General features: G+C 39.5%; 1 protein-coding gene across 1 annotated transcript in view; it reads left to right on the top strand.

Moving 5' to 3' along the window:
* The window catches only part of KCNK3 (potassium two pore domain channel subfamily K member 3), a 144,308-nt gene extending 127,766 nt beyond the window's left edge, over positions 1–16,542 (top strand). The window contains exon 2 of the mRNA XM_073625178.1: positions 1,729–16,542. Within this exon, the coding sequence (XP_073481279.1) occupies positions 1,729–2,576 (848 nt within the window). The 3' untranslated portion in view covers positions 2,577–16,542. The remainder of the gene's footprint in view (positions 1–1,728) is intronic.
* The last annotated feature ends 11,233 nt before the right edge of the window (positions 16,543–27,775 follow it).

A 27,775-nucleotide genomic window follows, 5' to 3' on the forward strand; every position in this document is an offset into this window, starting at 1 on the left:
TATAAAGTCTTAGTGCTAGCTGTCCTATGGTGGACTACTGCTCCCAGTAATCCCTCTTCAGGCCCTGCCAGCCCTCCTGGCTGCAGCTGCCCGACTCCACTGCCCATGACATCACAGTCCTTTCTGCTGACTCTGCACCCAGCCCAGACTGCACACTCCCAGTCTTCTCAGTCATGGTCCCCAGTCCTCCTGACTGTGTCTCTCACTCACCGACCCTCCTGGCCGCACATACACTGGGGGTTCCCTCCTGAAGACTTGCCCTGCAGTACTAGCTCCCACTGTCCCCTCTGACTCCTCTCTGTGCCTCCTGTCCAGATCCTTCATGCGGTCTTGAAAGGATCCTTCCTGCACCTGAGTCCCAGGCCCAAGGTCACCTCCCGGGGGGTGCCTTCAAAAGCCCCGACAGCCTAGCACTCAGTTCTTCCACCCGACAACAACTCGCCCAGCTGGGCTGACCCTGGGTATATCAAGGAGGCCTGCCCCCTGCCAATTCTAGTCCGGGATTGGTCAGGGCTCCCTGAGACACTACAGACAGCTTCACCCCTCTTCCCCTCCTCTCTTCTAGAATCTTCTAGAAGCCAGAGGGAGGTAACCGAGAAGTGATGCTATCTGTAAATCACTAGCCTACTCTGGGCCACTCCCAGCCCACACAGAGCAAAACAAACAGGCCTAGCTTTTAGCTAGGCCTGCCTAAATTTACCTGCACTCTTACAAAAATCCTAACTCTAGCACCTACCTAAGTAGAGGGTGCTACAAGTGATAAGGGGATTAAAACCTCAGTCAACATTTTATTGATGCCTCTGTCCTTACTGGGGAAATTTTTTTCTAATTTCCTGTTCTGGGGACAACGTGTCAACAGGACATGGTTGAATTTTTGTGTTACATTCCAGTTGGGTGCATTTACTCCACGCCAAATGTTCCCAGTGCAGATCTTGGAACTTGGCACAAAGATCTCACTTATAGAAACATCAAGAGATAGAAGTGGGGGAAAATTCTCCATGAGAGAAAATCCCCTCTTCATTAGTGGACTGGCAAGTAACTAAAACAAAGGTCCTAACTAAAAGATTTCCCCTCTAATACTGTCCTCTTGACAACATTTGGGTTTGAAAACTAATTTTGGATTTTCTCTTACTATCCCCAGGACAAGTAGAGGATGAATCTCCCCTGCTGTAACACAGACAGTGTTAGAACCTGTCCTAACCCCTCCATGCCCTATCCAAAACGAAATTTAAAAAAAAAGGATTTTAAATACACTTTATCACTCATAAATTAGGAGCTTACCTGCATTGGAAGTATCCATTGTCACATACAGTAGATTTGCAACACATTTGAAAATATTTGTAATGGTTTAATGATTTCCTTTCTTTGTGCTAATATCAGCCAAGCTGGGAAGAATGTTTGGGGCAGGGCATGGTCAATTTGAATTGAAGATGCAAATAAAAGCAGGCAAATCTTCATGTTCCATTTATGAAATATCTGCTTGTGCATAGTGTCTTAAAGCTGGTCATACACTGTTATTATTTTGGCTGGTTCCTGAAGCGCAAACCAAAATCCACTAAATCCACTTCATGGATGGCCCTGTTGATGCTTTCCTGCCCAACATCCTGAGATTGAAAAATAAAAGAATTTTAGTATACTAGTGTGTGGCCACTTATAGATGTGTAGTTTTAGGTCATCTTGTGGACTACTACCTGCAAGTTCTGATACCCTTTCTGTGTTTTATTTTAGGATATGGACATGCTGCTCCCAGCACAGATGGAGGCAAGGTCTTTTGCATGTTCTATGCTCTCCTGGGGATTCCGCTGACTTTGGTCATGTTTCAGAGCCTGGGTGAAAGGATTAATACCCTTGTAAGGTATCTCCTCTACTGCATCAAGAAGTGCCTTGGAATGAGACGGGCTGAGGTTTCGATGGCCAACATGGTCATTATTGGATTTTTTTCTTGCATAAGCACGTTGTGCATTGGCGCAGCTGCTTTTTCATACTATGAGCAATGGAGCTTTTTCCATGCCTACTATTACTGCTTTATAACCCTCACCACCATTGGGTTTGGAGACTATGTGGCGCTCCAGAAGGATGCAGCCCTACAAAACAAGCCACAGTATGTTGCCTTTAGCTTTGTGTACATATTAACAGGACTTACAGTCATAGGAGCATTCCTAAATTTGGTGGTCCTACGGTTCATGACCATGAATGCAGAGGACGAAAAAAGGGATGCCGAACATCGTGCTCTGTTGAACGGCCACTCCAGCATACATACCAATGACACTAGTTCCTCCAGTGGTGGCTTTCGAAATGTCTACGCAGAGGTTCTTCACTTCCAGTCCATGTGTTCTTGTTTGTGGTATAAGAGTAGAGAAAAACTACAGTACTCTATCCCCATGATCATACCTCGGGATTTGTCCACATCAGACAACTGCATGGAGCAAAACCACCACTCACCCGGTAGATACATGGGCACGCCGTCCAATGGATGCATTTGCAATACCCAGCATTCAGCCATTAGCTCAGTATCAACAGGACTCCACAGTCTCTCTGCCTTTAGGGGACTTATGAAGCGGAGAAGTTCTGTGTAACATACTTTGATCCAAAAAACAGACATCTATTTATACTGTATATTAAAATTAGTTTATTTAAAGGGTAACTGCACATGACACTGAAAATTTTAAAGAACAAAATGATACCTCAGTGGATCAAGCAGCAAGTTTTGTTAGTTGTATAGTTACCCTCACTGTCGTCTGTGCCACTGCTTTTGCCTATTTTTCTGGCAGGTTGAGATTTCTGAACCCCCCTTTGGAATTGAATAGAAGATTATGAAGTGAAAAATTCATGGGAAGGGAATTATCTTGACTACAACATTTTGCCTGAATTAGAAAGTAGGTTTTAGGGGTGGCATCCAAGAGGACTAAGTAGGATTGTTTCCTTCTGACAGACCTTGGCTTTAGATCTTCTGAGATGTAGTAGCACACCAGTAGTGATCAAATCAATTTGCAAATCAGGTGAATTGCAGATGTTTTGATTTGCCTGAATATATAAAAATGAGTCTAGTCTTTGGAGACACATCCAGTTCAAGATTAGCTGGAAGCTAAGCTTGCATAATTCTCAGTAGACTGGATTTTCCCTATTTGATCAGTGGTATGGGGTATTCCCTATTAAACACTGGTATGTTTTAAATGACCTCTATTATTAAATAAATATGGAGGCTTCAATTGTTGACTTCCTTCTGAAAATGCTGGTTTCCTGGCTGTCAATCTGACCCCCTTGCTTTAAAAGCTAGAACTGTCTGAGATTATTTCATGTTACATCTCAATTTACGGTGTAACATAAAACATGTTCGCAGTCTACAGCCCCCACAACACCAAACGACCCAGAGGAAGCTCTACTCCCATCAGGTTAATGTATTTTTTTTATTCAACATGGCTGTAAATGGCTCTGCCCGCACGGCCGCATCATTTATTCTATAAGACAAATGAAGCCTGGGAACAGTTCGAAAACCGTCTCTTTAAAGTAGAAAATTCCACCCAATACTGAATTTTCAATGGTTGGTAGAAATAAATATATATCTGTTTTATTTTAGATTTTATCAAAAGGTACACGTCACCAACACAGTGAGGCAGCCATTTTGTTTGACATCATGGTTGTCTTTAAAGTAATCTGACCTGTAATAGGCTGGATTCTGTTGGTCAAAAATGTATTGGTTTGTTGATGATTTGTTAATCTATTACCATAATTGCTAAGATCCTGGGAAAAGGTAGTCAATTAATTCACATAAGCTATAGTTTTCCTGTTTCAGGCTTGGAATGTACTTTCAGAATGATTTGTTTAGATCTGCTACCTTGTGTGTTGGTTAAGCACACAAAGTGAACAAGCTGGTGTACTTATTTAATTATGCATTTTCTCCAAAAACTAGGATTCATACATCTACTGGTAGATGTCTAAACCATCTGGTCAGAATACATTTTAGGTGGGTCAGTGGCAGACCACAAGGAATTAAAGGAATCCCAGAGCAAAAGCGGACAGCCTGTGGGTTGGGTATCAGATGAGATACACCATCCATCAGTTTTAGAAGGCCCACAGTGCATTATTTGACATCCACACATTATTAGAGTTCAAGACACTAGAAATATGAAGATTGTGATCCCAGAAAATGTCACACTAATCTAGGACCTAAAAAAATTGAACATCTTTATTTGAGAGTCTAAGCCAAAAAATGGCTGCTACCCTCGCCTCAATTGATCTATACAGTATGAATTATAAAAACTGGACATACACTACATAGCTAAAAGGTTGTGGAAACCTGACCATAACACAAATATGAGTTAGTTAGACAACTTTCAAAATTAAAAGCATGAATTTGGAATTGCCCATTCCCCGGAGATGTGGCTCGCAATCAGTGTTCCAATTCATCCCAAAGATTTTAATTAAGGTTGAGGTCATGGCTTTGTGTATGTTACTCAAGTTCCTTTACACTAGTTCCATGTCTTTATCTAGCTGGCTTTGTGCACAGGGGATCAGTCATGCTGGAATGGAAAAGGCCTTCGCTAAACTGTTGCCACAAGGTTGGAGTTGTAGAAAAGGTCTTTGTATGCTGTTGCAGTTACAGTACAACAGTACCTTTGTGGAAAACACCTGAACTTATTTAGAGTAATTTACACATAATTTTGGCCATATAGGTATTATGGTCAGGTGTCCAAAAAACATTTGGCCAATCAGTCTATATACAATACATGTTGTTAAAATTTGTAAGTATAAACAGATTCCTAGGCTTGGCACAGTCTGCACTAGGCAAATGCTTGTATGACAAAATGTGTCTTGCATGCATACAGCATGTGTAATATCTATTTTCAAAGTGGATGAACCCAGGGCTAGCATATTTGTTTTAATATATGTAGGAGTATTAGGCTTGAAAGGATTTTGCCATGAATATTTTTACCACATATGAAATGCTCATAATTTTGTAAATTCTGACTCTGATTTTTATCCAAGTGAACAATGCAAGGCCTATTATAATGTATAGTTTAGCTTAGTTATGAAATACATGATTTATACCAAAAAAGTGGAGGAGTTGGCTGAATAAGAATCTATGGAGATGTACACACAAGCAGTTGGTGCCAATACATCATTGTGTCTTTTTTTTCTGGAAAGAAAAACTTGACAGAACTTTTATCCCTTAGCTATTCCTTAAAAAACAAAACAAAAAAAAAACTGGATGGACTTCCTCTTTAATTTCTTTTAATTATTGCATCTTCTGGGTTATTCTGTGCTATTACCAGTGTGCTATTCCATCAATTCATAGTTCTGTATCTGCTGATATATATATATACAAACACACACACACACATACACACACAGTATTTAGTGTTTACATCAATGCTTGCCCCTAGGAAGAAGCCTACAAATTCTCTATCACAGCCATAGAACCAAACATACAAGGATCGATTTAATAAAATTCCAGTACACCTAATTTGGCCTTGTGCAGTGAAGCTCAATAACCATGCAAAACTCCAACTCTGTATATAACATCTGGCACAGTATGAAGACGTCATGTTTAAATGTGGACATCTGTATGACTCTTTTGGCTCAATATTGTCTCTCTCACCCATATTTTAGAGGTGGCCTGCACCAAGTTCTCTCTATCAATACCCTCTGTACAAGGCTTTTAGAGTGTAAGATGGTTGTTCCCAACCTCAGTCCTCAGGTACTTTCAACATGTCATGTTTTCACTATATAATTTAACCTTGCGCAGGTGCTTTAAATCAATCTCAATGGCTTGATATCAATGACAGCTATTTTATCTAAGGGAACCTGGCCTGTTGAGGGTACTTAAGGACTGAAGTTCGAAACCACAGGTGTAGGAGAACACAGAAGCACCTAGAGAAAGCCCACACAAACACAAGGCATATTCCTGATCCTGCAAAGCAAGAATGTCACCATGCTGTCTAGTTCAATAAGTGTGACAGTCCAATGCTAAACTGTGGCAAAAAAGAGGAGAACTCAATGGAGGCCAAAGTAGAAAAAAACATAAAATATATTCTAATAGGATCCCTGATGGAACCTGAGGACTCCATTTAGCAAGGTCACCACACTAATATAAGCAACTTCCATATATTTCAGTTAGCACCAATCCATTTGTCTTTTTCTGCCCAGAGAAAAGGATAGCATGACACTAAAAACTGCTTGGGTGAACTTTGCCATAAAGAAAATGCATGCTCAGGGAAAGGAATGTTAACGTGCAATTTCTAAGACTAGGGAAAAAAAATGTCTTTCTCCATTTGTCTTAGTGGGATTTTTTTTTTTTGTAAGCTGATATTGTTATAAGTAATCTATTAATACATAGGGGTTGATTTACTAAAACTGGAGAGTGCAAAATCTGGTGCAGCTCTGCATAGAAACCAATCAGCTTCCAGGTTTTTTGTCAAAGCCTAATTGAGCAAACTGAAGTTAGACGCTGATTCACTACCATGCAGAGCTGCACCAGATTTTGCACTCTCCAGTTTTAGTAAATCAATCCCACAGTCTGCCAGAGGTCTGCTTAATGGGGAACTCCAGGCAAACAGCTATATACAAAGATACATATATTGGAGCCGTTTTACCTGCCAAAGGATTTAAATGTCGGGAGTTTGTAACCAGTTATATTTAAAGAGCCCAGACAGAAAACACAGCAAGACTAATGATCTGACTTTTCTGAACTTTGGTTAATTAGCACCAATTACACTTAAAGGGTAAGTTCACTTTAAAAAAAAAAAAAAATAAATGCACATCTTCTTACAGGTAAAAAATGTGCATTTATTATTTATTTTTACTTGGAACCTGGAAAGCATTGCACCCAGCAGATCGCGGGTGCCATGCAGGACTCCTGCATACTTCTCAGTGTATCTGTCTGCCCATACCTGGTACAGGCGAACAGACAAACACTGACAGGAAGAGAGAATGAACTACCAGGTACATACAAGTTGTATGTATATATTAGGGATGGATGATACAGTGGGACTGTCAGATCACGCTCTTCTTATGAGAATGAACTACCAGAGCGCTCAACAGCGCCATGGTAGTTCATTGAAACTACAAGCCGACAACCACAAAGGTTGTTAGGACTTGTAGTTTCCCATTCACAGAGGACCTCGAATGAATGACGTGGCAGAGTGGGCGGAGCTCCGCATGGCAACGTTTTTTTCAAACAGTGAGAGCGGGCGCCCAGAGAAGATGCCCACCCGCTGTCACTGGGTGGGGGAGAGGCTGCAGCTGCTGGGACCTGTTATATGTTCCACCCTAAATATGGGTAATATGTAACATGTTCGAAAATGTAAATTTATCCTTTAAAAATATGGAATAATGGATTAATAAGTACAGTACATAATCACATTTATTGATGTTTTTGTATATGACTGGAGTTCAGATCATAAGGCAAAGAGGCTGTACCACATCATTTTTATAGGATAGGAGATAGAAGAGGACAGAAGGGTGGGACCTGGTGGCACTGGCAGTCAACTTAAGGGTGCTCAGGCAATAGCAGAAGCAGATAGAAGGCAGAAAGAACTTTTGGCGTAGCCTTTAGCCCCTTTCTCTCAGAAGCTGAACCATCAAATAATAACACTGAACTTCAGATCTGGCGTGGGTCATCCAAATTTAGGAAACTAGTATCCAAATTTCAGGATCCACTTTGGTGGTAAGACCTGTGAGTGACCACATTCATCAGTTTGATTAACTTTTTTTTGCACCTTTGCTCTGTGTGAGGGAACTGTGTGCGCAAAATACTACGAGCATATACAAGAATCCTCTTTGAACTTTCAAAGGGTGGGACTAGATAAAAGTAGGTGTGGGGTTGATTGACTCAACAAATAAAGCACGTTCACTTTTACAGTGTATCTTTACTTTGCAAATTGAATGGGGTCACTTAGGTTAACAAATAAGGTGAATCTATGTTTACTTCATTTACTTAAAAGAGAAGTATACAAATTTTTTAGGAATCATACTTACCCAGGTGGATGCAGCATCGGTCCCCCACTGGCTCCAAGGCTGAGAACCAAGCAAGCACATTTTCTGTTTCTTTCATTTTCTCTGCACATGATTAGGTGTGAACACAGCTTCATCTTACAAAATTATATGTAGATACACTTTACAAAGTGACCAATCTCTACTGCTTTAGTAAATCAGACTCAGTAGAAATGAACAGGAAAACTAGAAATACAATAAATAATAAAGAAAACTTTTTTTCCATTATATTTGCTACTCATAATAACATTGAACATTTTCAAAATTGTATTACAAAAATATATTTGGATTCACATCTGAATAGAAAGATGCAGCTGGCCTGAACACATTGGAACAGAATGTCTTTTTGACTCGTAGATCATCTGTGCAATGTAATCCAAAAAATTCAACCATTATTATTAGTTTTCTTCCAGAATAGGAAATGAAGAATTAAATGATTTGTTACATTAATTGGCTTCTGAAGTTTGTATCCTGATAAGCCTCCAATGTTTTCTCATACAACTAAATTAAACAATTATTGGAATGTCCAGAGGCCCAGATTTATGAGGAAAAGTTACAGATCAAGTCAGCAATTCTACCATTTACAGTTAAAGAGAAATGTTATAGGTAGTATTTATAGATATTTCACATTTTAAGTCAGTGCTTTAACAGTTTTCTGGACGTATTTTAAGGGATAACTTTTATGTTTGCACAGCATGCTGTTCTGCATTTTTAGTATTGAATTTTGTATTCAGATTTGTAAAGATTATCCGTCATGTGGTCAGAATCTCTGGCTGATATAGGTTCATAAAGAGTCAGTTGCCGTAGGCCTTCAGTGAAAAAGAGGAAAAGTGAGGCACGGTCACAGTGCTGTACTACTAAGGAGGAAGCAGATAATGCTTATGTAATGAGGACAGCCCCATCTATGCTTACACAAATTGCACATAAACAAGTCTCAATCATTAACATTTTTTAAACATTAACACTCATTTAAAATAACATTTACATTAATTTAGTCACATTTTCATATGTATATAAAAAAACACTACAGTTTCCGCAAAAAATCCCACAGGTATTATGTGTAATGGAGAGGATGGATAGCATGCTGTGGGTACAATAGTGGCAAGTGTATTGAAGGGGTTAGTAACATATGTTTAGCACATTGTAATTCTAAAATATTGCTTGACATGACTTGATAGTGACAGGTCTGCATGGGGAATAAAGTGCCCTTGTGCCCAGTCTATAGACATACATTTTTTGCATTTCTTAACAAGTGGTAAAATAGCTTTAAAACACGCCCCCACTGACCTCTCTAGTTGCTTGTACTATAAAGTTATTCACTCTCAAAAATCCTCAGCTATCACAACAAATATTCTAATGTCCGGTATCAGTTAGAGTTTAGATGCGGCTAACAATTAGAAACATTCTAAAATAACACTTAAAATAACTTTTAGGTTTCAGGGAACCCCTGTTAACAATCATTGTATCTATTGCTCATGGCACATTGACATGAACAGAAAATCAATCATGATGTGTCCCCTTATTTTGGTAGTCAGTGAAATCCTCACTTACGTAGATGGTCAGTGGAGACAGGCTCCCTCAGATTGGTAGTCAGTGGGAGAAGGACCTCTTTACATGTGTAGGAATTGGTTGAAAGGCCTCATTGCTCTGGTGGTCATTGGGAAAAATGTTCCTTACTTTGGTGGTCAGTGTGAAATGTGCTTCTTGCGTCAGTGGAAAGAGGGTTGCTTACATTGGTGGTAATTGGGAAAAAATTCCTTACATTGGTGGTCAGTGTAAGAATGCTCTTTCATTGGTGGTGAGTGGAAAGAATGTTCCTTACATTGGTGGTCATTGGGAAAAATTCTTTATATTGGTGGTCAGTGTAAGAATGCTCTTTCATTGGTGGTCAGTGGAAAGAATGTTCCTTACATTGATGGTCACTGTGAAAAATGTTCCTAGTATCTGAGAGTCAGAAACTGCTTATTACTCAAGGAACCTCTGGAGAAACCCTAGTTCAGAAAGTCTTCTCTAATGGCTTGAGCCGGCCATACACAAAGCAAATCTCTTTCCTGCAACCACGGGTCCATTTCCCCCATCAATACAGACAGTGTTGATGCGGGAATCCCTCTGGCCGGGCCATTGTCTTCTCATGAGTCACTGTCTACTCTCGACGGGGACGGCCTCCCCCACCGGGAAAAGACAGTGATTATTGCTAGTGGCTATAGCAGCTGCTCGCAATAATTATCGCAGTAAAACCCGGCATGCTGTTTTTGACCCAAGCTGATTGATCGATCAACTTGGTATATTTAGCCTGCCCATACACGGTTTGAATCTCGGCCGGTTCCTGCTGAGCTGGCCAAAATTCGATCCATGTATGGCCTGCCTTAGAAACTCCCGCTATGTGTTAGAAGGCAGGAGATTAATTTCTCCACAATGCCTATAGCTGCAAGAGAGCATTATGATGATGATTATTATTACTATACAAGAAGTTATTTTACAACTTGTTCATAGTATATAAATAGTATATTCTGCATAGTGTGGGCACAGGTTCACTTTAAACTACAGTCGTTTAAACAAACAGTGCTGATTGTAGGCAAAACATCCTGTCACTATATGGACTTTAAAGGTTTAGCTGTGACAATTTATGGACAAAAAACATCAATCAACACAATACAATACTGGGGCAACAAACAGGAAGTCATTCACCCTCATTCCTCAGTCTACTTCTACCCTTGGAGGATTAAAAGTATGCAGAACACATGCAGAATCACTGCTTGCGTCGAAACCTAAAAATTGAGAAAGATCCACTATAATTTCATTTTTTTACAATTCATGAGTGAATTGATCTGCCCAACACAAGAGATATCTTTCCAACGAGGCACTACTCTTACCTTAAGCCCCAGTTCACACCGGTGCAACTTGTCAGTCACACCCGATTTGTGCCCATGGAACCATTCAAACCAGTGCGACTCCGACTTGCACCGATTTGAAAAAGGTTCCTGGACTATTTGTGATGATTTCATGTGAGACTTGCATTGGCATCTGTGCATGAAATCGCACTGAGTATTTGAAGAGCGTGATTTCAAAGCCACATTCGGTGTGAACTGGGGGTAAAAAATAGTTATTGGATATAGCTACACTTTGATCAGTCAATCACACTACAGACCCGAAAATGGTTATCTAAAATTTGGATTCAAAGCCTTTGTTCTAAAAAGCCTTGCAGATTGCGCCTCTTGAAAAGGTCAACGTTTAAAAGCTTCTTTGTGTTATCATAGATTGTTGTTTATAATAATTAACAAGTCGTTAATCCGTTTCGTCTTTTGACTTTCTGCAGATGTTCTCTAATCATCTGCTTGGTCAGTTGAAGATAAATTTATGATGGTCTGAATTGTTCAGTTTACCATTTATAGCAGCTAACATGGCTTGTAAGATAAAATATATCTTTACCAAAATGAAGGTTTCATCAAGTTATCCTGTCTCTGTCCTGACTATGTGTCAATTTTAAGGTAACTGCCAAAACCTAGAACAAAGTTCCAGTGTAGACTCCACTCCAGTGGACTCCAGTCCTGAGATGTGTTTTTTCATACATAGGGTAATTTTTTAAAAATACTAAATTCCCCAGGTTTTAGGGGATCAAATGGCTTAAACAGCATCTCGCACAATAACCTAATGGACACTCAGGATACCTCCAATTTTTTTTCAGTCCAGTGGTTGAGTTCAGTGTTTAACAGAACCAACCCTGATGAAGGGAGGCTCTAAACCTCTGAAATGTGCTGGCTTTTTATGACGTACAAGCCTGAAAAAAATATTTTTTTTCACATGCCCACATCCAGTTCCTACAGGTGCCAAAAGCTGACCTTCAGCCACCAAGGTTGCAAGAGCTACTTAAGCAAAATCATTCCCTCTACACTGCTTAAGACCTAACTAAGAGCATCTCCTGCTTTAGGAAATCCAGCACCCCACACCTTTCTTCCACTTCCCACCTTGAGAAAAGGGACGTGTGTGCCCCCGAAATATTGGTGTGATGCAACTGTGCATAACATACAACTTCAGTGAAGTTTGAAATGCCTAAGCTTTGGTGCGCTGGCCATTACCAACACTGAAGTAGACCATGGTACCACCTTAACCCCTAGGTGCCGACGGTATGCAAATATGTGGCCTCTCAACAGGTGAGCCTTGGCGCAGAGAGGCTGTATATTTGCGTACCAATTTGCAGATAGAGCTGTACCGAGAGTATGTGCCCTGTGCAGTTCCTGCACAGTTACTGGCAGCTAACAGAAAACTCCCAATCGCTTCTTGCGATTGGGAGCTTTCCAATTATGTGACCACCATGACAGCCAAGAAGCGATCAGGAGCTTTCCGATCATGTGACAGCCAATCTCAATGGTCACATGATCATAAACCCCGCCCTGCCTCCCGGCATCTGAAACCCCTTTAAGGGGTTAAGGCTTGGTTCACACTGCCATGACTTGGGATCCGGCTTGTGAGACCCCAAAATGCATGACATGTAAAATCCCATGTTAGCCAATGAGAGCTGTCTAAATTAGCACTACTGAAGTTGCTTCAACTTTAGAAAAGGTTCCTGTACTACTTTAAGGTGACTTCTATCTGACTTGTGCCCATAGACTTGGAATGGAAGTCGCCTCCAAGTCGGATCCTCATCTATAGTGATGTGATTTGCATCCGACATTACAGGAAGATTACCCAGGCAGTGCATGGCATCTTCCTGTATGCTGTTATCTCTGCATACCTGCACTTTGCCTGGCAAAGTGACACCGTTGGTCGAAGTATTGTGAACCGAGCCTAAACCTAAAAACAAAAACCTGATAGAGATTTCAACTGTCTATCCAAAATTTTAAAAAAAATAGGCTTTAACTTTTTTAAAGCCAAGGGCAGCTTTTGAACTGGAAATGCTATAATTCCAGGACAGATTGTCACATGTAGGTGGCTTTCATAAAATCTTTCGCATTCTTCTTTAAATTTTACAGATCACACTGCCCTTCCACATCAGACGTGGCCATTACCGTTCACTTTTTCAAAAAAAAAGGGGGCAATTTTGTTTTTAACTAAATAAACGTATAAAAACGATTAAAAAAAACAATGCACATCATACACACAAATGGCTGAACAAAATAGAATAGGACTCCTACTGGAAAAAATCTGAACAATTTTCTGTCAAACGTCCAAGGAAAACTCCTGCCAAAACACATCATGGAAATCATCCATTTTTTAACCAAGTTATCCATGCCAACAAAAATACAATAAAATATATTTATGCAATATTATAGTGGAAATGTGGGAAAATCTATCTGATTTGACATATATATGATGTGCTAAACCATGGCACATGAGGTAAAAATAATAAAATAGTTCTCAGGCTGCAGGTTTAACTGAATATTCTTCATTCCCTATAACAGCGATAGCGAACCTTGGCACCCCAGATGTTTTGGAACTACATTTCCCATGATGCTCAACTACACTGCAGAGTGCATGAGCATCATGGGAAATGTAGTTCCAAAACATCTGGGGTGCTGATTTTCGCCATCGCTGCCCTATAAGGTCCCTTTACACGTGTTTATAAGTGCTTATAGGTTATTTAGCCAAAATTCTGTGGACACCTGACCATCACACCTATATGAGCTTCTTAGTCATTCCAAACCATGAGCATTGTTATGGAGTTGGGTAACAGCCTCCACTTTTCTGTAATGGCTTTCCATGGGATTTTGGATTGTGTCTGTGGAAATTTGTGTCCGTAAGAACATTTGTGAGATCAGGTACTGATGTTGGATGAGACGACCTGGCTCAAACTTGGAGTTTCGATTCATCCCAAAGGTGCTCAATAGGGTTGAGGGCAGGGCTCTTCGCAAACCACTCAAATTCCTCCATGCCAAGCTCATCAGTGCTCAGTAGGGTAAAGACACCAATTGCCCCAAACCCACCAGGAACCAACTGATAGACTAGTACCATAAGTTCTACTGTGAGACTGTAAGGGAATTCTTATCTTCTTATAAGGGGGTTCCTTTAACCTTCTGGGGCTATAGGAAGCCGAGAATTATTTTTGTAAGGGGTGATGTTATTATCATTTAGCAAGATGATCCAAGATTCAAGATATCCTTGGCCAAATATGCAAAAAGAGAAAAAAGGAAACAAAATATATACACCATAATGTTTTAAGGCCATAATTATTTTGTTGTTGCTGCAACCTGAATCGCATTACCAATTTCCTAGACAGAGCAGACTTTCCAGTTCAACCCGACAGCTGTGGCCATTACAAAGTTAAATAATAGTGTCACACTTCTCTAGTTCTCAGTTCTTGCCATTAAAGGTCATTAAACTCACCAGCGTCTACTGAAAAAAAAAGTATCACTTTTCAGTGGAGTTGGCCTCTACTGATAATACTACTGTTGAATGTAGAGCAAAACGTTTTATGGGTTGTGATTTTTCCTGAAAAAAACAATTTATAAATAAAATTCACACCAAACAATAAATTAATAAAAGTCCGTACTTTGCAAAGTGCAATAAGTTTGAAATTTATTTACTAAAGATTTTCCTATAAAAATAAAGGGGGGGGGGGGGGGCAGTATTATCATTACCCTAGGCCCACTCTAAATTAAATCTGCCTTGTTTATGTAAATGTGTTTATTTTTAGCTTATGGGATGAAATTCAGCTAAAATTATATGCTTCTATAAACCAGCAGAAAATGTTTCTGGCGCTGAAAGGCCCGAAAGTGTACATAAACCCTAACTACGAACTTCTCTCAAATATATTTTTGAAATTATTTTATTATATTTGCTTTCTAATATATATATATATATATATATATATATATATATATATATATATATATATAAATAAACACACTATATTGTCAAAAGTATTGCGACACCTGCCTTTACACGCACATGAACTTTAAGGCTGGGTTCAGACTTATGCGGCTCTCAATGGAGCTGGTTCACACAGCTCCGGGGTGACCACGGAGCGCACTGCAGAAGGGTGCATCTTTGGCTCTGTTTCAGGTCTGAATTCAGGCAAAAATTGGGACCTGATTCGCCCCTGAAAAGGTGAACAGGGAAGCACCGGACCCCCTGCTGTGAGCCGCTCCACAAATAGTGTGAACCCAGCCTAATGGCATCCCAGTCTTAGTCTGTAGGGTTCAATATTGAGTTGGCCCACCCTTTGCAGCTATAACAGTTTCAACTCTTCTGGGAAGGCTGTCCACAAGGTTTAGGAGTGTGTCTATGGGAATCTTTGACCATTCTTCCAGAAGCGCATTTGTGAGGTCAGGCACTGATGTTGGACGAGAAGGCCTGGCTCACAGTCTCCGCTCCAATTTATCCCAAAGGTGTTCTATTGGGTTGAGGTCAGGACTCTGTGCAGGCCAGTCAAGTTCCTCCACTCCAAACTCGCTCATCCATGTCTTTATAGACCTTGTTTTGTGCACTGTGAACAAATGTATTAATAGGCCCCTTTAAGTTCTTCTTGTAAGGTCCCAGTTTTCTACTCAAGTTAAAGTGTTAAAGGCAAAACTTTTTTTTTTTTCTGTTTTGGATAGAGTGGAGAGGGATTAGAACCCCTGTCAGTTTTATTGCTATCTGTGCCCCCGTTAAGGACATTCCCCCTCTCTATTTGTCCTGTTTACCATTTTCATGGAAAGTGAAAGTAAAAGAAAATCCCAAATTTTGGGTTGTCCCCAGAAAAGTCATAGAGAGGAAGTCTTCCAACGGGGATACTAATTCTGGTGACCTGGGGGTCCCCTAACGAATACCCTCAATTTGCAGGGATTTTATCTCACTCCCTGTTTGACTATGGGACAGGAAGTGAAAGGAAATCTCCCCAATGGGATACAAATTGCGAAAAAAAATTTTGACAGGGGTTATAACCTTCTCTTGTTTTATCCAATATGAAAAAAAAAGTTTAACCCATAATTCTACTTTAAACACTAGTCATTTTGTTATCTTGATATTAAATACTAGTAACTAATCTGAGTTCTCCAATTTTTTGTGTGTCTTTACAGAAACCATAACTGTACAAAATATCAAACCTCTTGACATGATCTCAGCCATTTAAAGAAACCATAATTGTATAAATTGATTTAGAGTGATGACTGTCATTTTGTTTCTTGATATCAAATTGTTGTCACTCAAAATGGTTGTTTTTTTTGTCTCTTTATAGAAAATGGAACTTGGCACGGTACCACTCACTTTTGTTTCTTCATTTCTGGCAAAGCATTATCAACATGTTCAATACTTGACTTAATGTAAATAGATAGAACATATTCTATATGTATAGAGATATCACTGCTTCAGTGTGTACTTGTACAGAGATCTATACATATCTATAAATAGGATAATTTCTTAAACATTGCATATATAAAGGAAATGCAGGACTCTGTGAAATATAAATATATATATATATATACAATTTGTTAACGCTGAGCGTGCCACTTAATTCCAGGGGTTGTAATAAAAATGATCTATTCAAGGAGTCTTGTGGGCTCCCATGCCAAAGTATATTTATACTACTGATGATTTTCAATAGAGAAGGAAATAAAGATTGTTTTAAAACTAGCAATGAGTAATGTCATTACTTTGTTACATATAAGTCGATGGAGCTAATTGTGGTAGCTTCTTTATTTAAAGCAGACCTAAATATTAAACTATTTTAACATTCTTCCTGGGCTCAATATATAAAGAGTAAAAGAATGCTAAAACAATTGGAGAAACACAGAAGAGTGACTGCGGAAAAAAAGAACAAATGGTCCATTGAGCCTGCCCCATTTTTAACTTATTTTATTTTATATATATATATATATATATATATATATATATATATATATATATATACTGAGCAAAATTATAAAGGGGTGCCCCCCTGCCCCAAAGCACCCACTCCCCCATGTTGAGGGCATGCGGCCTGGTACGGTCCAGGAGGGGGGGGGGGGCGCTTGCTCGTCCCCACCCCTATTCCTGACCAGCCGGGCTGCGTGCTCGGATAAGGGTCTGGTATGGATTTTGGGGGGACCCCCACACTGATTTTTCGGCGTAGGGGGGTTCCCCTTACAATCCATACTAGACCTAAGGGCCTGGTATGCCCCTGGGGGGAACCCACGCCGTTTTTTTCATTTAAAACTTGGCGGGGCGTTCCCCCTCATGATTCATACCAGACAGCTGGGAAAAAAAAGTTTTCCTTTCCCGATCAGCGAGCCAGCGCGACATGCACAGTACCCTGTCGCCGAGAACCAGTGTGAGAAACACAATCCCACGGTCAGGTACTGTACATGGTGTGAGGCTTGTGCTTACAAAGTCATAATGAAATCGTGTCTATATTATTCAGATACGATTTGCATGCTACTTGAGGAGTGGAAGTTGGACCAAAGTAGTGCAGGGACTGCTTTCAAGTCGGCACGACTTAAAGTCATGCCAATATGAATGGTAGTCATCGAAAATCATGGAGAATGACTTGTCATACAATTTTGCAGTACAAAATCATGGGACAAATCATATAAGTGTGAAAGGGGCCTTAGACAGATTTGTGAGCAATATTTGAGAGAGATAGGCCTTTTGTGTACATAGAAAAAGTCATAGATCTTTGAGTTCAGCTCATGATAAATAGGGGCAAACACAAAAGTGTTGCGTTTATAATTTAGCTCAGTGAATACAGTGTATACACTGTATACAGTGTATATATATATATAGTGAGAAAAATAATTATTTGATCCCCTGCAGATTTTGTAAGTTTGCCCACTTACAAAGAAATGAAGGGTCTATATTTTTTATCGTAGGTGTACTTAAAATGATAGCGACAGAATATCAGTCAAAAATCCAGAAAAAACACATGATACAAATGTTATAAATTGAGTTGCAGCTCAGTGAGTAAAATAAGTATTTGATCCCCTACCACTCAACAATAATTCTGGCTCCCACACACTGGCTACAGTATGTGCTCATGTGGTACACAGATTAGTCCTGTCAATTTAAGAAAGTGCTCCTAACGACAACTCGTTATGTATATAAAAGACACATAGGCAAGACCAAAGAGCTGTCAAACGATGTCAGGGACAAGACTTTTTGACCTGCACAAGACTGAAATGGGCTACAAGGCCATCAGCAAGAAGCTTGGTAAGAAGGGGGCAACTGTTGGAACGATTATTCGCAAATGGAGGAAATACAAAATATCTATCAAGCGCCTTCGGTCTGGAGCTCCATGCAAGATTTTGCCTCATGGAGTAAGGATGATCATGGGAAAAATGAGGGATCAGCCCAGAACTACACTGGAGGAGCTTGTGAATGATCTCAAGGCAGTTGGGGCCACAGTCACCAAACAAACCATTAGTAACAATTCGCCACCATGGATTGAAATCCTGCAGCGCCTACAAGGTCCCCCTTCTCAAAAAGGCACGTGTACAGGCCAGTCTGAAGTTTGCCAATGAACATCTTAATGATTCAGAGAAGGATTGGGAGAAAGTGCTGTGGTCAGATTAAACCAAAATTGATCTCTTTGGCATTAACTCGACTCGCCGTGTTTGGAGGAAGAAAAATGCTGACTATGCTGCTAAAAGTACAGGCTGACTTTGCCGCATTGAGGGGCCAATAGACGGGGCTATGTATTGTAAAATCTTGGATGAGAACCTTCTTCCCTCATCCAGAACACTGAAGATGTGTCATGGATGGGTCTTCCAGCATGACAATGACTCAAAACATACCGCCAAGGCAACAAAGGAGTGGCTCAAGAAGAAGCACATTAAGGTCATGGAGTGGCCTAGCCAGTCTCCAGACCTTTTCATATAGAAAATTGATGGAGGGAGATGAAACTTCGAGTAGCCTAGCAACAGCCAAGAAACCTTAAGGATTTAGAGAAGATCTGTAAAGAAGAGTGGACCAAAATCCCTCCTGAGATGTGTGCAAACCTGGTCACCAACTACAAGAAACATCTTACCTCTGTGCTTGCCAACAAGGATTTCTCCACCAAGCACTAAGTCACGTTTTGCTTGGGGATCAAATACCTATTTTACTCACTGAACTGCAACTCAATTTATAACATTTGTATCATGTGTTTTTTCTGGATTTTTGGTTGATATTCTGTCACTATCATTTAAAATACATCTATGATAACAATTATAGACCCTTCATTTCTTTGTAAGTGGGCAAACTTACAAAATCTGCAGGGGATCAAATAATTATTTTCCCCACTCTGTATATATATATATACACACACAAAGTAGAGGAAAGCCACACCCAGTCTTCAATTAGTGCAGTGCGATCTGGTGATCCCTCTGACCAAATTATAAGAAAAAGTCCAGAGGATTGCTGCACTTAAAATTTCTTTATTGAACCAAAGTTCAAACAAACATTACATAATGTGTAAGTTCATTACGTTTCGGGCTCACAAGCTTACACCCTTCTTCAGATCAAACACACATCTAAAGTCAGAGCTACACACAGGACTTAAATACCATCATTTCACACATTTGGAATCAATTATGTGATTAGCAATCGATCGAATGCAAACTAAATCATTTTCTTATACATCCTTATATCATAGGTGGGGAAATTGTTAGCCAAACATAGAACCCTCCCATAGTTCAACAGAAACCTTCAAGACGTTTAATCTGTCAAAAAGAAACATGTACATAATGTATCACCATCAATTATCACCTAAATAAACAGATATAAATCCAGACCTGTATTCAACCCCTTGGGGGTAATCATATCAAGAAAATTAATCCAATATACTTCTCGCTTTTTTAAAATAGATTCTCGGTTACCACCCCCCCATTCTTATTAATCCCCTCCAGCACCATGAATTTTAATTGAGAAATCGAATGTCCTTTCTCCAAAAAATGTCTCGCTAAAGGCAACTGTACCAATTTGTCTCTGATTGAATATTTATGCCTTGCTATCCTATCTTTAACTTTCTGAATGGTGTCTCCGATGTAAAGTAACCCACATGGACATTTTATTGCATATATTACATATGATGATTGACAAGTGTAGTAACCTTTGATTTTAATATCATACCCCTTATGTGGATGGGATATACTCTTGCCTTTTATCATGGAGTTACTGTATACACGATAGACATGGGTATGACCCTGTGTTACGGGATCCCCAAAAAGTTACTAATGGGCAAGGGGGATATATTGGTCAGATCTAACCAATCGATCCCTTAACGTTCAACCTTTTCTATATGAGGATAAGGGAGAGCTTGGAATTCACTAATATTCGGATAATTCTCTCTTAATAAACCCCAATGTTTCCTAAGGATATTGTGAATACAAAGTGAATATGGATGATACTGTGACAAATGGAATTCTCCTATCATTTCTATGGTGATGCCTATTATCTGCTAAATGTATACATTCTCTTTTAACTAATAAAGCTGGATAACCCCGCTTGACAAGCCTGGTTTCCATTTCATTTAGTCTTACTTCACATTGTTATGGATCACTAACAATTCCTTTAACCCTATGCAGTTGGCTCCTAGGTATCGAATTAAACACCCCATGGGGTTGAAAACTCTTGTAGTGTAATAATTGATTACGATCAGTATTTTTTATAAACAGATCACTCTCTACGTTCGTACTATTTATTTTCAGCGATGTGTCCAAAAATGAGATCTCCCTTTTACTATACAAGACATTAAATTTCAGACCTGAGATATTGATCAAACAATACTTTCTACTTTGAAAAGTTATATACTCCTGAACACCAGCACCAGTATCTTTTGGAATCCGTGTAGTAATGGCTACCAGTAGATCCTTCTCATTCACGGAGGCAGATGCTTCTAAAATCTTCACGGACACAGTAGGATCAAGGGACTTTCTAACCCATTCATCTTGTCGACAGTTAACCCGCAAAATAGAGAAATTGTTACAACAATCTCTCACTATGGAGTTACATGAAGTATCATTGGCAGAATATTACAGATTACAGATGATCCCTGGGGGTTTAAGAGTTCGTCTTGTACCTACATTATTTTCACAGAATGTTGATTTCAAAACAAAGTTTGCACAGATTGTGAACAAATGTTCGTTCGATATAATGACATTAACAGTGCAATTCCTACAACAGGAATGAGTGGTGATTAAAGGGCAGATTGCTGATAATGAGAAACAACTGGAGGAATTTTCTAACAGCGAGGATTTCACCAATATCAAAGTCAATAACGAAGAAAAATTATCTGCCTTTAGTAAGAATGTGGAATTACGCAAACATACTAAACTGGAACGAGACAAGGATGATGTCGAATGTAGAAAAATGTAAAATAATGCATTTGGGTGGCAAAAAATATGAATGCAATCTATACACTGGGGGGAGAACCTCTGGGGGAATCTAGGATGGAAAAGGACCTGGGGGTCCTAGTAGATGATAGGCTCAGCAATGGCATACAATGCCAAGCTGCTGCTAACAAAGCAAACAGAATGTTGGCATGTATTAAAAAGGGATTAATTCCAGAGATAAAACGATAATTCTCCCATTCTACAAGACTCTGGTCCAGCCACACCTGGAGTATGCTGTCCAGTTCTGGGCACCAGTCCTCAGGAAGGACATGCTGGAAATGGAGCGAGTACAAAGAAGGGCAACAAAGCTAATAAAGGGTCTGGAGGATCTTAGTTATGAGGAAAGGTTGCGAGCACTAAACTTATTCGCTCTGGAGAAGAGACGCTTGAGAGGGGATATGATTTCAATTTACAAATACTGTACTGGTGACCCCACAATAGGGATAAAACTTTTTCGCAGAAGGGAGTTTAACAAGACACGTGGCCACTCATTAAAATTAGAAGAAAAGAGGTTTAACCTTAAACTACATAGAGGGTTCTTTATTGTAAAAGAGGCAAGGATGTGGAATTCCCTTCCACAGGCGGTGGTTTCAGCGGGGAGCATTGATAGTTTCAAGAAACTATTAGATAAGCACCTGAATGACCACAATATACAGGGATATACAATGTAATACTGACATATAATCTCACACACACATAGGTTGGACTTGATAGACTTTTTCTTTTTGGACCTCACCTGCTATGTAACTATTATACCAACAACCGAGTATACAATTGGTTTAATCCTAATTACCGTTACATCAAGACATACAGACCTGGGCAACAGCACAAACAAATCTCCACCTCCTCCTCTTCGCCTCTACAGGGTCATCAGCTAATGTATCTACTGCCTCTTTTTTGACCAAAGCTACAACAGACCATGGATCAGGAGGGGAGCCAAACGATACAAGAAATGGAGTATCCAGGGGAGTAACAACCAGACTTCAGAACCGTCAGAGGCATTAGAGGACAATGTGGTATATAATATCTCTTCTATATCATTGATAGAGACTGAAGTATAGGTATAAAATAGAGGTTTGGGCTTTTGTCCTAAAGAAAAAATGAATGAATTTGTGTTGAGACAGGATTTGTATCGCTTTTATACTTAAATGGAACGCAACTTAAATGGAAAGCTTATTTTTCTTTGAAACAAGGTTTACCAGATTCAGGTGTATTACCATTATCTATCAAGAATTTAAATTTGAGAACCTTCAAGCACTACTGTACCTTCTACCTCATGCTCTGCCATTGAGGTGTTCATTGATAAAGTAAATGCAGACATTGATTAATTTTTAGGTGACAGGTCTAAATTGGACCAAATACCAAACAACTTTAGTCATAAAGAAAGAGAAGCTTTGTCCTCCTTGTCATTTCACAGATATTGTTATCAAACCGGCTGACAAGGGGGGAGTGATTGTGGTTATGGACACCTCGCGGTATGACGCTGAGGTATTAAGACAGCCATCAGACATGCATATATATAAATGGTTGGACTCTAAGTGGTAAGTGGTATTGAGAGCCCTTAAAGATGATATTATTGATAATAACACCCAAAAATTTCTAATATGCGATTATCCTGTCACACCGGTAATGTACATATTACCAAAGGTTCATAAGGACCCTTTGAATCCCCCGGGGCCATCCTATAGTGTCTGGAACAGAGTCAGTCACCACTCTATTAGCGCAATATTTGGATAGATGTTTCACTCCATTGGTAATTAATACCAGATCATATTTGCGTGATACTGGCGATTTCTTTTAAAAAATTAGGAATATACAAGTGGGACCTGACTCTCTTCTAGTCACTTGGGATGTCTCTAGTCTTTACACTGTCATTTTACATGATTTGGGTATGGAAGCCTGCCGGTGGCCACTGATACAATCACAGTGCTATAATGATAAAGAAATAGATTTTCTGCTTGCATTGCTTAAAATTGTTCTTGAAGAGAACTATTTTTTTATTTAACCACTTCAGCCCCGGAAGAATTTACCCCCTTCCCGACCAGAGCACTTTTTGCGATGCGGCACTGAATCGCTTTAACTGACAATTGCGCAATCGTGCGACGCTGCACCCAAACAAAATTGACGTCTTTTTTTTCCCACAAAAATAGTTTTCTTTTGGTGGTATTTGATCACCTCTGCGTTTTTTATTTTTTGCGCTATACACAAAAAAAGAGCGGCAATTTTGAAAAAAAAGCAATATTTTTTACTATTTGCCGTAATAAATATCTCCCAAATAATATATTTAAAAAAAAATGTTTTCCACAGTTTAGGCCGATATGTATTCTTCTACATATTTTTGTTAAAAAAAAATTCACAATAAGCGTATAGATTTATGGCATTTTTATATTAATTTTTTTTTATTAGTAATGGCGGCGATCTGCGATTTTTATCGTGACTGCGACATTATGGCGGACACATTGGACACTTTTGACACTATTTTGGTACCATTGTCGTTTATACAGCGATCAGTGCTATAAAAATGCACTGATTTCTGTATAAATCACACTGGCAGGGAAGGGGTTAAACACTAGGGGGTGATCAAGGGGTTAAGTGTGTCCTAGGGAGTGATTTTAACTGTGAGGGGGGGGGACTACCTAGGACATGACAGTGATTACTGCTCCCAAATACAGGAAGCAGTAGATCTCTGTCATGTCACTAGGCAGAATGGGGAAATGCCTTGTTTACATCTTCCCGTTCTGCCGATCCGTGACACGATTGTGGGACACCAGCGGACATCGAGTCCATGGGTCCCGCGGGCACGGTCACAGAGCACGCAGAGGGTGCGCACGCCCCATCGGCGGCACGTTCACGCCCACAATGCCGCTTCTTAAAGCGGCATTGTGCTGACGTATATCGCTGTGCACTGGTCGGCAATTGGTTAAAGAGACCCATTATTTGCAGCTTAAAGGCACAGCGATGGGTTCCAATGTCGCACCCCCGTACACAAATATATTTATGAATATGATTGAGACCTCAATTATTTATAATAATAAAATGTTTACCGAGCACTGTAAGGTGTGGTTCAGATTTATAGATGATATTTTGGTGGTGTGGGATGGCGACATTGGAACCCTTTTATTGTTTGATCAGTATATCAATTATTTAGTCCCAGGTCTGAAATGTAATGTCTTGTATAGTAATAGGGCGATCTCATTTTTGGACACATTACTGAAAATAAATGATACGAACATAGAGAGTGATCTGTTTATAAAAAATATCGATTGTAATTAATTATTACACCCAATGGGGTGTTTCATTCGATACCTAGGAGCCAACTGTATAGGGTTAAAAGAATTGTTAGTGATCCACAACAATGTGAAGTAAGACTAAATGAAATGGAAACCAGGCTTGTCAAGGGGGGTTATCCAGCTTTATTAGTTAAAAGGGAACGTTTAACGTATACAATTAGCAGATAATAGGCATTACCATAGAAATGATAGGAGAATTCCATTTGTGTTACAGTATCATCCATATTCGCTTCGTATTCACAATATCCTTAAGAAACATTGGGGTTTAATAAGAGAGAATTATCCGAATATTAGTGAATTCCAATCTCCCCCCTTATCCTTATACAGAAAAGATTGAACGTTAAGGGATCGATTGGTTAGATCTGACCAATATATCCCCCTAGCCCATTAGTAACTTTTTGGGGATCCCGTAACACAGGGTCATACCCATGTCTATCGTGTATACAGTGTAACTCCATGATAAAAGGCAAGAGTATATCCTATCCACATAAGGGGTATGATATTAAAAGCAAAGGTTACTACGCTTGCCAATCGTCATATGTAATATATGCAATAAAATGTCCATGTGGGTTACTTTATATCGGAAATACCATTCAGAAAGTTAAAGATAGGATAGCAAGGCATAAATATTCAATCAGAGACAAATTGGTACAGTTGCCTTTAGCGAGACATTTTTTGGAGAAAGGACATTCGATTTCTCAATTAAAATTCATGGTGCTGGAGGGGATTAATAAGAATGGGAGGGGTGGTAACCGAGAATCTATTTTAAAAAAGTATATTGGATTAATTTTCTTGGTACGATTTCCCCCAAGGGGTTGAATACAGATCTGGATTTATATCTGTTCATTTAGGTGATAATTCATTTGATGTGATGTCTAGATGGTAATACATTATGTACATGTTTCTTTTTTACAGATTAAACGTGTTGAAGGCTTCTGTTGAAATATGGGAGGGTTCTACGTTTGGCAAACCATTTCCCCACCTGTGATATAAGGATGTATAAGAAAAGGATTCAGTTTGTATTCGATCGATTGCTAATCACATAATTGATTCCAAATGTGGGAAATGATGGTATTTAAGCCATGTGTGTAGCTCTGACTTTAAATGTGTGTTCACTCTGAAGAAGGGTGTAAGGTTGTGAGCCCGAAATGTATTGAACTTACATATTATGTGATGTTTGTTAAACTTTGGTTCAGCGATCCTCTGGACTTTTTCATAATATATATATATATATATATATATATATATATATATATATATATATATATATATATAGTTGTGCTCAAAAGTTTGCACACCCTGGCAGAAATTGTGAAATTTTGGCATTAATATTGAAAAGATGACTGATCGTACCCAAAAACTGTCTTTTATTTAAGGATAGCAATTACATGAAGCCATTTATTATCACATGGTTTTTGGAACTTTATTAAAGCATAATGATAACAGAAATCACCCAAATGGTCCTGATAAAAAGTTTACATATCCTGGAATGTTTGGCCTTGGTACAGACACAGAAAGTGGCACACACACAGGTTAAAATGGCAATTAAAGGTTAATTTCCCACATTTGTGGCTTCTTAAATCACAATTAGTGTCTGTGTATAAATGAGCCATGAGGCGGTAGAAAAGAACAGTCAAAAGACCTGCGTAATAAGGTAATGAACCTTTACGAAGATGGAAAAGGATATAAAAAGCTACCCAAAGCCTTGAATATGCCAGTCAGTACTGTTTAATCACTTAAACTAGTAAAATTAGGGGCTCTTTTGATACCAAGCCAAGGTCAGGTAGACCAAGAGAGATTACAGCCACAGTGTCCTGGGTTCGGACACTCTGTCTTTGTTGGCTGTCATTTGCTATTTTTTGGAATATAATCGTCGAAAAGTTCCTGTGGTGTGCGGCCGTTCTTTTCTTCCTTTTTTCTTTGATCATCGGTGGCGAGCTGTGGCTTGCACCCAGCGCATCCGGACTGTAGTGATTGCTCACCAAAGTTGTATCCATCACTTTACACAATATTGCATAATTATACAAAGTTTGATAGTCCTGAAGTGGTATTCCATAACTCCTTGCTGTTCCACCATCGATATGCAGATGCCAATGGTTGTTAGTAGATAGGGATATGCAACGCGTTTTGAAAAATATATAAGCAAAATCTTCTGCAGGGATTTATACCACTTTTGAAATATAGAATGATTGCACTTTACATCAATATTTGTAACTTCTTTATACAGCTCATATACTTTGGTACATTGCATATACAGTTAAATTATTTAGACATTCTTAGTGAGAGCACTCCTTAAGCTAAATAGAGAACCACAAATTGTCTGTGTTAATTGCCCTTCATGATTTATAAGGACCGCTGGATCATATCCAAAAATGTGACACCAAAGGAAGGGGACGGTATTTAAACTGTAAAGAGAAAGGAAAGGAGGGAGTAAATACACTGGGTGATAACAGTACATATCCTCCCAGTAGAAAGCTTGATCCATTTACAATTATCCAAACAGAATCAGCCAAGGGTATTCCAATAAACAGCCAAGTGTAGTCAACAAATAAAAGGGGGAATACTTACTAGCAAACCACCTTGTTTCTCTCACATCTAAGCTGTCCAACCGCAAACAAACTCCACGTTGAAGTCTAGCCTCCTGCCGCCCTATGTATGGCGCGGCTTGGCTACAAAGCTTATCCACATAAAAGGATGTGGAGGAAGGAATGGTGCCAGCCACAATCCCCGGCATCCCTCTATATTACGCATGTGCGTCGTACTGACTGCATGCGTTGCCGCGTCATATGCGGTCTCCGCGATGACAACATCCGGAGACCGGAGACCATATTGGGGAGAAAAAAGCCGCTGACACAGTATTTCCAGTGATTGGGATGGAAAAAATTCCCATTGAGCCCAATACAGTTTGGAGAGAGAAGACGGCCCCTAATAGGAATACAGGGGCCTTTCTGTGCCGAGTATATGCACGAAAGCACACAGACAGATGGGTCCCTATGCATAGCAGTGCTTCCACCATTACAAAAAAAATTGAAAAACATGTACTCAACAATATATAATAAGCAATATATGTCCATAATGTTAAGATAAATTAGAATACGTATCAAAAAGCCCAAAGGTGTAGCATCTATATCAAGGCCATAAACATCTGAAATGTAAAGCATCCGTTCCAGAGATGTATGTGAGGGAGTCCCTGCCCAATGGTGTATTGTTAGCCACCAATTTAGGTTATGT

This window comes from Aquarana catesbeiana, linkage group LG04 (assembly GCF_042186555.1).
Source record: "Aquarana catesbeiana isolate 2022-GZ linkage group LG04, ASM4218655v1, whole genome shotgun sequence".
NCBI lineage: Eukaryota > Metazoa > Chordata > Amphibia > Anura > Ranidae > Aquarana > Aquarana catesbeiana.